Raw genomic sequence first — 13,210 nt, 5'->3', positions numbered from 1 at the left:
GACACGAACCCTGCTAAGCTGCTGTGACATTCACCTCCAGAAACTAATCAACCCATCAAAGACAGTGACATACTCATACTTTGCTTTTCTATTCCATTACATTTTAGGGGGGAAATACTGTACTTTTTACTCCACATTCATTTGATACTAATAGTAACTGGTGACTTTTAAAATGAAAACACGTACTTGTAATGACATATTTTAAGACTCAAGGCTTTCTACTTTTACTTGAGTGAAAAATCTGAGGACTTCTTCCATCATCACAAGCAAAATTTTAGTTACTATTAACTGACATGTGATTTGACACAATACTGCTCACTTCCTGCTTCAGTTGAGAGTCATTGAGAGTCAGAGAGTTCATTAACAGTGGAAAGGCTGCTGAGGAGTTCAAGGCTGCACCTGTACTTTGGCCCGGTACCAGGAGGGGCGGGGACGACTGATTTAGTATGAATATCTTGATAAATGTTTGTCTGTATTGATTAAATGAAAAAGATGCTGCAAAATGCAGTTGGGAAAAAAATTCCTCGAGGGCTTTCTACCAGAGAAGCATCTCATGGTTAAGGTTTGGAAAAAAAGTTGTAGTTTGGGATAAAATTAACGGCTTTCTGTCAGAACTGGCTTTTTGATGGCTTTAACAACAAATGCAGGTGGTTACATTTCACCAACACAAGCATGTGGTTGGGTTTAGGAAGAATGAACAGGGTCTGGCTTTACAATCATACAGGAAGTGAATACCTGCCTTCTGGGTGAAAGTCAGTGGTTGTTGCACCAGTCCACCTACACTCCCACCTGCCCTACTCAGAGTTTCGCCCCCTTGACTTACGTTGTCCTCTGGCCACATTTCCCCCTGATGCCGCCAGACACTGTTAAACGCCGACGTGAAACAATGGCTTTTTCGTTGGTGTCTGACGCCGGAGGTCACCGCTCAAGTGTTGGGATTCAGTGACTCTGGAGTGAGACTGGGTTGCTACATACGGTGCTGCTGGGTATTCATTTACCTGTGTTTATGATTAAGACTATAGTGGTGTTGTACGTGACTGCATTATATTGAGATGTGTTTAGTAACACATTAGTAATAAGCATGTATTGGACTAACACCTCTGTGACAGTGTCAACAAAAACTGAACGTTAGACCTCCTGAATGTAGACTTTGTGGATGGGATTAAATTGTATGGGTGTTTCCAAAAAAGTGAGCAGAGGATGTAAGTTAAAGCAGGACGTTAATGGAGATAAAAATAAATATTACTACACTTTAACAATGTGTTTTTTTTCTTAGCTCAGGAATGTTTCAGTTCACCACTGAGATCCATCAGCAGACAACGGAAATCATCTTTATCTGAACACACACTTCTGGACAGAAGTCTGAGGGTAACCACAGAGTTCAGAATCACCATATAATAATAAAACATCTCTACACCTTTAAATTGCCTCATTTACACTATTTCCTCTCTGAAGTGGTATCTGATCCCATTTCCTCCCGCATGTGAAATATCAAAGTGTGAAATTTGTTATAGATTATAATTATTTCTGTGTTATGAGGGCAGCATACGAGATGCGTTATACTATTCAGCAGGGCGGCAAGAAAAATGTAATTTTACTCACCATCAGTAACCCGTAGCCTTAATAGCCATCTTTCCATCATGTGGAGAGGATTTAAAAAGAGTTCTTCACAGAAACAGAGTAAAGAGGCCACACCTGACAAACTTTACAGCCAGCTGGATCAGCTTGTGTTTTAGAGACAAGTAGTGTGTCGCTCAGAAATGCTAACAGGTAATGCATAAACTGTTCTTGACTTAACGTTGAGGGGATTGTCTCATAATATTCCTATAAGCATGTGCAACATACTATAGTGTTGAGTATAGTCGGTCTAAACTCAGCTATGTTTCCTTCGAGCTGCCTGCTTCACTAACTGTAATTTATGTTTTATTCTTTATCTATCTTTAGTATATCTATTCTGCTATTAAAGCTGTGTTTTCAGGTCCAGTACCTTTGTGTCTTGCAAAGTAGCGCCCCAAGACAATGAGTAGACAGAGCATGGCGAAAACGACCACGGCCACCACTCCTCCGATCACTGCATGGTCCACCGTTCTGGGTGCTCCTTCTCCAGCTCGTGAATCTGTAAGAGAGAAAAGAAAAAAGAGGAACTCAATATGGAAAGACAACAACAGTACTCAGTGTTACATTGTGGGAAGAAAAGTCAGCCACCACATGCCTCCTGGGATGTCTGACAGTTAGATGAGACAGAGATGTGGGATGTGTAGGTTGAGTTCTTGATCTTGTGTTCCTTTTATCGCCTCAGATTTAAAATAATACCGGCGTTTTACACTGCAATATGTCTTCTTTTGGTTCTGTTTGTTTCCAGTTACTTCCCCTGAGACCAGTTTGGCTTCTCTTTTTTTTAATCTGGTTGACATTTTAATATCCACTCTGCAAAATTGCCACAACGATAACAGTTTGGATTGCAATCAGGAACTGATTAAAGTGAGCGGGATAATAATAACCATGTTCCTGCCGGACTATGAGAAATCACTCAGGGACAGATTTAGCAAGAAAACTGTGCAAACGTGCGCTGCGGTTTTCATCCAGTTTGCGGCGGCAATTGGTGTGTATCCAGCACCTGATTTACTGAGGCAGCAGCTCATTACAGAGTCAGCTCCTGGTGCTGCCCTCCAGACGCACTCTGCAAGTGAAGGAGAGCTCATTACTATTACACTGAATATTACTCATAAAATTATGATATTATAATCTTGTTCTATTAATTAATAATAGCCTAATTTCTTCAAATCTGTTTCTAATAATCACTTTTTGGTTATATATACTGTGCAACAAGGTGGTGCAGTGGTTGGGGTTCACTCTGACTGTGTGTTCTCTCTGTGCCTGCGTTGATTTCCTCCCACAGTCCGATGTATGTCATGTATGTTAGTTAAAGTGATGGCTCTAAACTGTCCATAGGTGTGAATGGTTGTCTGTCTTAGTGTGAGCCCTTTGATTGACTGGACAGCCTGTCTCGAGTGGATCCTGCCTTTTGCCCAATGTCAGCTGGGATTGGCTCCAACACCCCTCTTGACCCCTCAAGGATAAGCTGGTATGGCTAATGGACGGACCATCCATCTATCCATCCATCCATCCATCTGTATTTAATGCATGTTTCTTTCCACTCTACAGTCTTCCTTGTGGCTCTTGTAAATCCCTCCACGCTATGTTTACGCCTCCTTTTTCTCTGCAAAACTGACAGTTGCAAGTGACCTCAATTCAGTGGAATACGTTCCATCAGTCAACCTCTGATTATTTGCACAATCCTACTTTAAATGCATATGCAATCAGAAGGCACTCATCAAGACTCAAATGACAAGGAAAGTGTGACTCCCAGCTATACAGCACATGTCTGGGGCAGAAAGCCATAAAGCCATGCAGCAACTGTAGCAACTGTGATGTCATCAATTGGTTTTTGGACTCTTGTTTTCAGTTTCAGTTCAGCATTACAGCCATCGCCATCTTGGTTTTTTGAAGCAAGGAGTCACCAAATTTGGATGAGAGGGTGAAGCTGTTAACACGTTTATTTCTGCTGCACAGTTGGGCATTTAACATGGGGGTCTATGGGGACTGACTTGCTTTTGGAGCCAGCCTCAAGAGGCCATTTAAAGAACTGCAGTTTTTGGCACTTTCACATTGGCTTCATTTTTTCTACCCCACAGATTGCTGCTTGCAGAATGCGCAACACATTCTCATCCCAGGTCATCAAATACCAACATGTTCTTACACATTGCTGTGTGATGCTAATGCCAAAGGAACCCTTTAATGTCTTTATGAAATGCACCCTTTAGTGGCTGTATATGACGTACAGCTGTCTCCCGGATCAAACATGTTATAACACATGGTTTACGTTGTCAAGCAGTCATGCTTTGGTTTAGGCAAGAAACCTGCTTAGTTAGGTTTAGATAGAACATCATGTTTCGGGGCAGCTGTGGCTCAGTGTTAGAGTGGGTCGTCATCAGAAGGTCAGCGGTTCCATCCCATGCTCCTCCAGTCTGCATGTTGAAGTGTCCTTGAGCAAGGTACTGAGCCTTATTCTGTCTTTTCACCTCATTTTGAATGTCCGTTTAGTCCACTGCTAACATTGTTGTCCAGTCTTGTCTCATCATCACAAATGAAACACAGATTTCGTCATAGGTTTAATTATTGAAGATATAATTTTAGCTCTTCAACGTCTCATCTTTGTCATGGAGAAAGAGGGTCATTGGTGAATGATTTTCGTCATAGTTTTTGTTAATGAAATTAACATTGATTGACTAACATTAAGTTACAACAGCAGTGACTTTTGGTTTCTCACAGGACACAAACAGCAGGCTCCTGGGTGAAAGTCTGTATTTGTTTGACCCAGCCACCCCTCACGCCCACCCCATGCCAACTTTCTCGCTCTTTATCCTACGTCACTTGCTCTGAATGTCAAATATTGCTGCAGATGGGTTTCATTAGAGTTAGCTGGAAGCCCAGTGCTACTCATAAAGGCGCAAAAGGGTGCCCGTGGTATTGTGTCATACACTGAGGGGCCTGACAAGGTGTCACTATTTCACAACATGGGAATGAGAAAGGGCTGGAATACTTAATATCTGAGTAAAGTCTTAGTAAATCTGTCCTTCAGTATTTTACCCTAACAATGTATTTCTTGCATCAGTTTAATGCTGAGAACATTTTAGAGTACATCTCAAGGAGAAACTTTAATGTGCAGAAAACAAAATATTCACAAATTACTCACGGAGTGGGAAAAGTTGACAATGTTTTTAAGCATTAAGTTTTAAAAAGTGCCTGTAAGTGAACAACAAGCCTTTATGGCTCCTGGCTGTAATGCTATGTGAAAGCTATTGATCAGGTGTCGGGATCCATGACAACCCAAAGTTAATATCTGTTTGTGGATGAGATTAGTCCTTCACAGCACTTAGGAGAAGCACTTTTTTTTATTTTTTTTATAGTCCTGCACTATATAGTAAAGTGGATGGAGGTGGTAGAGAGAAGATGACTTATATGGTGAAGTGTTGCTGAGATGTAACCTGGAATTAATTTGCCATTCACATAACACTTTGGCATCTAATATAATGTATACATTACTAATGCATTTTTGTGCTTTTAGCTTATTAAGATACCATTACGCCAAACACTTAACCTTCACTTCTGAGCTAATGCCTTTTTTAAAGACAAGAAAATAGGGAATGCCAGAGAAAGTAAAGCCAGGACACTGAACAACAGCCAGTCTTTGGCAATCAGTGCACGTGGAGGAAACCATCAGCCCCCACCATCCATTAGCTGTAGCAACTCACTAAAACCCCTCTGCACGCTCCTCCAGCCTCGTTCTGCACTCAAGGGATTTGCTGAGTGAGCTCCAGGAAAAAGAAGCAGCAGGCCACAATTTATTAACGAATAGCAGAAACAGAGAGAGAAACATCATGGATTACATCAGTTGCCGCCCACCTCTACACCCCATGCCTTAGCCAACCTGCGGGAATAAAAGAGGGAGGTGGGGGAGGCAGAGCAGTGCTACCTGTCAAACTCAACAAAACATTACCTGATAGATCTAATAGGTTATTTTGACTTCAGATTTTCTTTTTTAGTGCTGGGCAGATTCAATTAAACTGAGCAGGAATCCCTCTGACATCCAATTCGCTCTTGTCAGGCTGCTAAAGCTGTGCTTTAACACACTTTCCTATTACGATGTTAATGTGGACTTTGGCTTTGGGGGAAGCGGGCGAGCGTGTGTGTGTGTTGTGTGCGGCGTGGTCAGGGTGGTGGAGGTGGCTCGGACGGCTGCAGAAAATAATTCTCGGTTGTCTATGTCAAATGTTCCTGGATTAAATTCATTTAAGAGGGAGGGGAGAAGAGAACATCAAAGTCTCTACAACAAGTCCACATGTCTACATCATATCGTATGTTACTTCATGCCATAATAAGCTCTGTCGTGTGGATTAACCTGTGTAAACAAGACCGGCCCTTTAGAGCCATACCTGTAATGGGGCTAGTCTGGCGTGTTGGTGGTGCTAGAGGGAAGGTTCTGGGGTCACCAAAACATCCTCTCAGTCTGAAGGAGCATGAAAATCCACAGCAAACCGCATGGAAATCATTTTTCCACAGAGGTTCCTTTAAGGTTAGAAATCCTTGAGTTTGACATCTTGTTCCAGCTCTTCATTGAAGTTATATGATGCTTACACTAAGAGAAATATTCCAACCCCAGAGTTCTTTTTTTATATAACCATTCCATCAAAAAGAAATATTGTACATGTCTTATGCATCATTTAATATCCCATTTCACATTAATTCAGCCTGACATATTTGTTATCTTTGGAAACTTTGGGATCTCCGCTAGAATTTAAAATAAAGATCTGTGCGTTTGAAGAGGTTGATTTTCAAAATACTTGACAAGGTGCCATGTTTTTCAGGAATAGCTTTGACATGAGGGTGGAGGGAGACAAAAAGGGTCAACAAAATCCACAGAAACCATCTTCTGTGGACCACGAATATCAATCATTTCATGGCTACCTGGTGACCAGTAAGGAATGTCAAACCAAATGATTGATTGCACAGTGGCTGAAGAAATAGCCTATGGAAGTTGCAATTTAAGAGATGCAACCTGGGTCTTATTTTTGTAGCTTTGGTCATCATTCTTATGGGGCCAGAAGGACACTTTACTCATTTAGAAATCAAACACTCTCTATTACACAGATTAAAGAAAATAGAAATAAAACTCGCAGTTTAAATGGACTGATTTTCTGACTCTGGGTCAGTCTGAGTCAGCTCTATGGGCCCCTTGATGTGGAAGATCTGGGTATTTTTAAATCCCACAAATGGAGCATTTTTTGGGCCTCATGTACCACTGAGCGACTTTCATAGCAATGAATGGGCCTCGCTTCCAAAGCTGAAACCAGCTCTCTTAATACACCCATGATCCATCAAAGCACTCCTTGAGCATCAGTCATAATTTAGGCGGCGAGTTTGAGACTGAAAAAGTAAGAGATATTAAATAAGAAGTAACCACCGTGTACACAGCTGTGGTCTACTCAGAATGGGAATACACTCTGTGGCCTTTTTAAAACTGTTTTTCTCATGTTTAACAAAACCTGGATACGCATGCTAATTTTGGTCGAAAAAGGTTAAAAGTTAACAGCTGAGATCTAGGAATTAATTGGCTAGTTAAATTTACGTAAAATTACTTCCAAAACTAAGAAAAAGGATCCAAGTTTTAACAAACCAAATGATCCTTCAGCTTCACTGTCAGGAACTATTCATAGTTATTTTTATTTAATCCTGTTGCCTTTCTTTCTGTATCAACTGGCATACTCTTTGTTAATTTACTGGATGTGATCTGACTAGAATTTCAGATATAAACCCTGAGTCTGAAAGGTGAGTGTTAATTAATACAGCAGGTCCTGTCTCCTCTTTATTAGAGATGACAGTGTGTTAAAGAAGTATTTCAGTACTGGAAAGTTGGTCTTTTCATAAAACCAAGCTGTCTTTGCAGTAGATATGCAAATACATTTAAAATCGGTGCTACATGGCCACAGAAAAGAAGAGAAAAAGGACAGTGGCATTTGCTTTTGCTTAAGATATAGAAAACCTTCAGCTACCAGAATGTACTGTGCTGCACTGCACTAATAAACGCCCCCGCTGGGAATATGAACTCGTCCGTTTGACACAATGGCGACTGACTGGCAACAAACAGTCTCATATTACAGTTAAACAGTGAGGTAGAACATGTTTCTGAAAACATTTGAGGCAAGAAATAGGCAACACAGTAACAGAATCTTGGTTTATATTTATCAGCACTGCCTAGTTTTATCATTTAATCTCTCAGCCTCTGTTTTCACCGTGCAGGAAGTAGTGTGGCGTCCACTTTCTGTTCACCAACTCTTGCTATAAAAGCTAAACAGGGCACTAAAACATGTTTCTGAAAACAATTTAGTCAACACAAACAGACAGTGCAGTCATATAATCATGATATATATTAGATCAGCAGTGCCTGGTCTTACTGTTTTTTCCAGTTCTAGTGGCATGGAACGAATGAGTGACAACGCGTCTGGATGATCCATAATCATAAAGATGAGTTATTAAATATGCACTTATTCCTCCGTTTCTCGACAAACACTGGAACGCTGAATCAAAGTGTACGGGAAAGCGGGTATATTATTTACGGTTTTCTTAAGGTTTCCTGACAATGTTGGCAAAAAGCGCAAAACAATGTGCAACGCTGAACTGGCAACTACACTGTGCGATATTGTCCGCAAGGATATGTCAGGTAAGTCTGACACAAAGTCGCAACCAGTGAGTGAACTAATCGCAAGTCTAAAATCAAAAGTGGAGAAATGTGAGGGGAGATTGGGATCTCTTGAATCCTTTGCTAACGGCTTTCACAGCTCAAAAAGGACCAGGACACATTACAAAAGGAGAACAAAACCATGCGTTTAAAACTGGTGCCTGATGCCTTTCTCTCTAAATTTTACTAAACTTTGAGTCCGGTCTCACTTTGAAGTCGTTAAAATCCGGCACTTGGGCAGAGACTTGTAGTGTCAGAAACCAATCAAAAAAGGTGTCATTTAACGTCTGCATGATACGCGGTTGGTTGCCGTTAACAGTGCCAAGCAACGTCATGGGGAATGCAGCGGGACAAGGACGAATGTTAAGCAGCGAAAGTCCAACTGGAGCAGGTGGGAGGAGTGGTGGATGGGTACAACAAACACGGACTTTCACCCAAAAGACCGGTGTTTGTGTCCCGTAAGCTTCTAAAGCCAAATCCTGTTGTTTTTTCCTAAACTTAACCACGTGTGTTTGCTTCTGAAACAATGTCAACAACCAACTCACCCAGGGTACCTTGCACATCGTATGTGGATGTGGAAAGTCCATGATCAAATGTCAATATGTGATGAGGTCGGAGTGAGAATGTGTTGAAACTTCACTGAGGCTAGCTATGAATTCCAAAAGAGGAAAAGTCTTGGAGGATTTAATAGTGTGTGGACAGATTAATTTGCTCTCACCACCAACGCTATAAAGTTTAAGTACTAAATAATTATAAATAGCTCACTGCAGAGTAGCCACCTTGTAGTAAATCATATTAACGAATGCTTATTTAGAAGTATTCTTAATATCAATGGGCTAAAATAAGCTGTTACCTTTATTCAAATGTGTTTGCGGTTCCAGACAGATTTTATCTTATTTTTTGGCCAAAAATGGCTCTTTTAATAGTAAAGGCTGCCGACCCCTGGGTTGGATGGAGGGCAGTCTACCACAGTACAGCCACACAGACTACCCACATTGTTATGATACAAAGCTGATTGAAAATCTGCTAAGTATCTGCATGTTTTTGTCATGTCATTTTGCAGAACTTAGCTTGTACCCAATTAAGAAATAATTCATTAATAATCTGCATGTCAGGAGCCTATGGTATGACATGATTAAATAACAAATATCTTTTCTCTGTTCTCTAAACGTGACAGAAACCAACAGAAAACAACAAAAGGAGAATCTATTTGACGTGATGTAAACACCTCCTGCACTCTGAAACAAAAACAATTCATATTCATTGCTGTAACAGGAGGGTTTCATAGTGTGATTTTCATGTAGTGTTGTTACCTACAGTAAATTTAGCTCTGGCACTGTGTTTTCATTACTGATGGTGCACAGCAGCCATGATTCCTTGACATCCTCTTTTCTCGAGTTTGGTTGCAGTCTGAGTCTTTTAAAGATGGAATTTTAATTTAAAAAATGAAATGAAATAAATGTATGATTCATCATTAGGCACTCTCTTTCCCAAAATCAAAGTGATCACAAAGCTCAACTTGCTTGCTAGGTCTTGCCTTTTCGAGGTCAGTTATGCTGCAGTAGCATTTAGAGTTCTCACTTGGAAGACGAAGCCGACAATTTCTGTCATAATCAAAACCGAAAAATAAAAGAGGGTTGTTTGGGTTCCATATTTAAAGAGCCCTGTTTGTAAGCCCAAAGAAGTGCCTGGATGACAGCTGCAGAGCATGTGCTGTCAGTTTCTGGAAGCACTCAGTCCCAATGATCCCATATAAAGCAATTTGCATGTCATATCAGTGAGTATCACTTATGAGCAATTACTGTCACCTAGTGAAATACAGTATATTTGTGTTATTTTCTCACACAGGGAGTCAAACTTCAAATTGCATGGGTCATTGTTTTAGCAATCAAAGAAGTGCACATTCAAGGCAATTTCAGTTACTGCCTTAAAAGTCACTTCTGTCGCTGATAAAAAGCACCTAACGTCCACATCAGACTCTAACAATCTGCAAGTCTTGATATTAATTACAAAAGCAAGCAATATCCCAAAATGGTTGGTGCCATTTATAACTACTTGAAAGAGCCATTTGGCCATTAATTTAGTGATCATGACTCAAAGGAGAATTTTCAGTTCTGTCTGACAGCCGTTTCTCCACTTTCTTGTCGCTCAGTGTGAAATCAACAGACACTTATCTCCACACTCTGCAGCTCTCTCAAGCTTTTTGTCATATTTTAGCTCATTCTTTTAGTTTTACAGCACACAGACTGTTTGGTTTGGTCTCTACACTGTGACAAACACTGTTTCAGCAAAAGTAGACAAAAGTAGACAAATGTTTTCAGTTCACAAGCTGTGATAAACTGCATGCTACCTACCCAGCAAATACAAAGTTAGCAACTAGCTGATGAATACAGGTGAGATCCCAGCAGCTAGAGAGCAGGGTATGTGTTTTTTTTAAAGCCCAGACACACCAAACCAACTTCAAAGATGTAGCGGCTACAAAAGCAGACAGTTGCTTTGCCTAATGTTGCCTATGTCTCCTCCAAAAAGCTGTGAATGAAAACACTGCAAAGACTACAGCTGACGACCAACCAGCATGTACATTATGCATCTGCGTGAAGGAAATAACTCACCCCACCAGCAGGTGGCGAAAGTCTGTATTCGTCATTCAAAAAGGGAAACTGGAAGAACGTTTTGATGTTACTTAGCCAGTTAGCACATTAACAACCCAATCCAATGTTGAAAGAACAGATAACATTTACTGTGCACCAGTGAACAATAACACAAACCACCGGGAAGTGTTTCTGCTAAAGAGCTCAATGACTAAAGAAAAACAATTTTACCTTATGCGACAAGTTTGTATTGATCTCACTTCATACCTTTTGACCTTAAGTTCTTTGTTTACTTTCCTCACTTTCATTTTTCTTCTTGTGCGCTGAGCTGAACTGCCAACCAGAGTGATTTCATTCACCAATGGACTCTACCATTGCTGACGTTCATTAAACACACTAGACTGAAAAAAGCCAACGGGGGTGGACGAGGGCAAATGGCGTGGGACACACTGGGGCAACAGACTCTCATCAGTAGCTAAACATTGACAGACTTACAACCGTCAGCTTGGTGTGTCAGCGCCTTAAGAGCTGACAGAGACCAAAACCAAGCCTGAGGCCCTGCGTCCACCAAAGCATTTTTCAATGCCCAGCAGGGAGCGCTTGAGAGCACTTTGGAGCACATTGTTTGTTCAGCTATTTGGTTGCGTCATGTTTCTATGATATGGAATATCTGCAGAAGTAAAAATGTTGGCACAAGGTCGAGTACTTGCTCTGGCCATTGTTCTGTATGAAGGGAAAACTTAAACATGTAGGGAGAGAGGACGGACCTGCCAGTCTATGTGGGCTCATAAGAGGAAACTAATCTTAATATATACACAGTATACTGACACATTTCTCCTCCATTGTTGCTGTTCAGCACTTGTACGTGTAAGGTGTGACTGTTGGTCTTTGTGGTATTTGTCTCTCCTCCACTGTGATTGGGCAGTTTTCTGTGGGGGTACTTATTTATAGTCAGTGTATGTACATACATTAGATGTCAGTCAGCGGCCCCCAGTTTGGAGAAGCAGGCTGGAGTCTGACACAGAAGCTAAGCAACATACAGCTCAGGACGGCGTCAGCAACAAAACGCATTTTAGCCACCTAAAAAATGTCCAACGTAAAAAAAGCAATATCAGTTTAAGTGTACACTATACTGACAGTACTTTCAGTGCTTGACCTCACAGTTGGACAGCTCGTTTTGACGGGAAAGCTGTTAATGGCTTCAGTTCCCCATCTATGCTTTCATCAAAGCCACCAGACTCAACTGGGAAAAACATAATTTTAGCTCACTGAACTCGGGAGCTGCTGGTCTACCCCTCTTTGGTTGGTTAGTTAGTTTGTGTTATTGTGTGAGTTTGGTAAATCTGAACTAACCCCTTTAAGTTCCAAAGTCACACAATAACACAAACAAAGTGTCAAGGCAGTGGTAGATCAGCAGCTCCTGCGTTCAGATATGTTTAATCATTGTTTTTCTCAATGGAGTCTGGCTTTGAAGAGAGCGACATAATGGCTTCATTTTTCCAGTTGGAAATCACTGTCTGACATTAAGGTAAATCACTGAAAATACTGTCAATATAGCGTACACTTAAATGGAAATTGATTTTTTTCAAGTGGCAGAAACACGTTTTGTTGCTGACCCCTCCGCAGCAGCAGATTGCTTAACTTCCATGTCGACTCCAGTCTGCTTCAAAACATCTGAAGTGTCCCTTTAATGTTTACAACAAATGTCATCAATGGTTTTGTTGTTTGGTTGTACAAATAATCAACAAGTAAATGTCTAGTGGTCATTTAAACCATATAAAGGTCCTTCAACATACAACTGAAAGACCGATAGTGTCAGTTTAAAAGCAAGATACACAAACAAAGAGTTGCAGTATCAAGCTCCATGTTTTCATATTACGTCAATGCTGTCTGGACTTATCTCAAAGCTGACACACAGCTCAGTCTCCCTTTGAAATGTGCTCGAAATATAAATGATTAATCACGAATGAGCTTCAGACAAGGTGTCCACGGGGCTAAACAAAGCACGCAACAGTCAATCAAGAGTGGTCATTTTGGCAGTGGGAGAAACGCCCACCTTAAGTGGGAACGTGGAGTATCTCATTTTCATAGGACATGTTGACAGAGGCCTGATTTGAGACAGAGGAGATCTCCTAATTGGATCTTCTAATCTGCTAATTAAGCATTAGTGATTTCACTGGTGTGCCCGTGCTGCCTGCAGATAGAAGGGCAATCAGGAATACAGCAGTGCTATGTGGGTGGGGTGTCATAAGAGCACATTGCCTTGTCAAGATCCACTTCCATTGCCCACAACACTCTCGGTTAAAGAGTGAATGTAATT

The 13,210-nt window shown here is 41.0% G+C and overlaps 1 protein-coding gene across 5 annotated transcripts in view; it reads right to left on the bottom strand.

The window, feature by feature from the left end:
- The window catches only part of cadm1a (cell adhesion molecule 1a), a 591,315-nt gene that overhangs the window by 8,228 nt on the left and 569,877 nt on the right, over positions 1–13,210 (bottom strand). For all 5 annotated transcript variants that reach the window (XM_049593071.1, XM_049593070.1, XM_049593073.1 and 2 more), the window contains one exon: positions 1,988–2,116. In XM_049593071.1, coding sequence (XP_049449028.1) covers positions 1,988–2,116 — 129 coding nt within the window. The remainder of the gene's footprint in view (positions 1–1,987; positions 2,117–13,210) is intronic.

Source organism: Epinephelus fuscoguttatus, linkage group LG12, assembly GCF_011397635.1.
Source record: "Epinephelus fuscoguttatus linkage group LG12, E.fuscoguttatus.final_Chr_v1".
NCBI classification, from domain to species: domain Eukaryota; kingdom Metazoa; phylum Chordata; class Actinopteri; order Perciformes; family Serranidae; genus Epinephelus; species Epinephelus fuscoguttatus.
The sequence above is the reverse complement of the archived record's forward strand: the minus strand, read 5'-3'. Positions and strand labels throughout refer to the sequence as shown.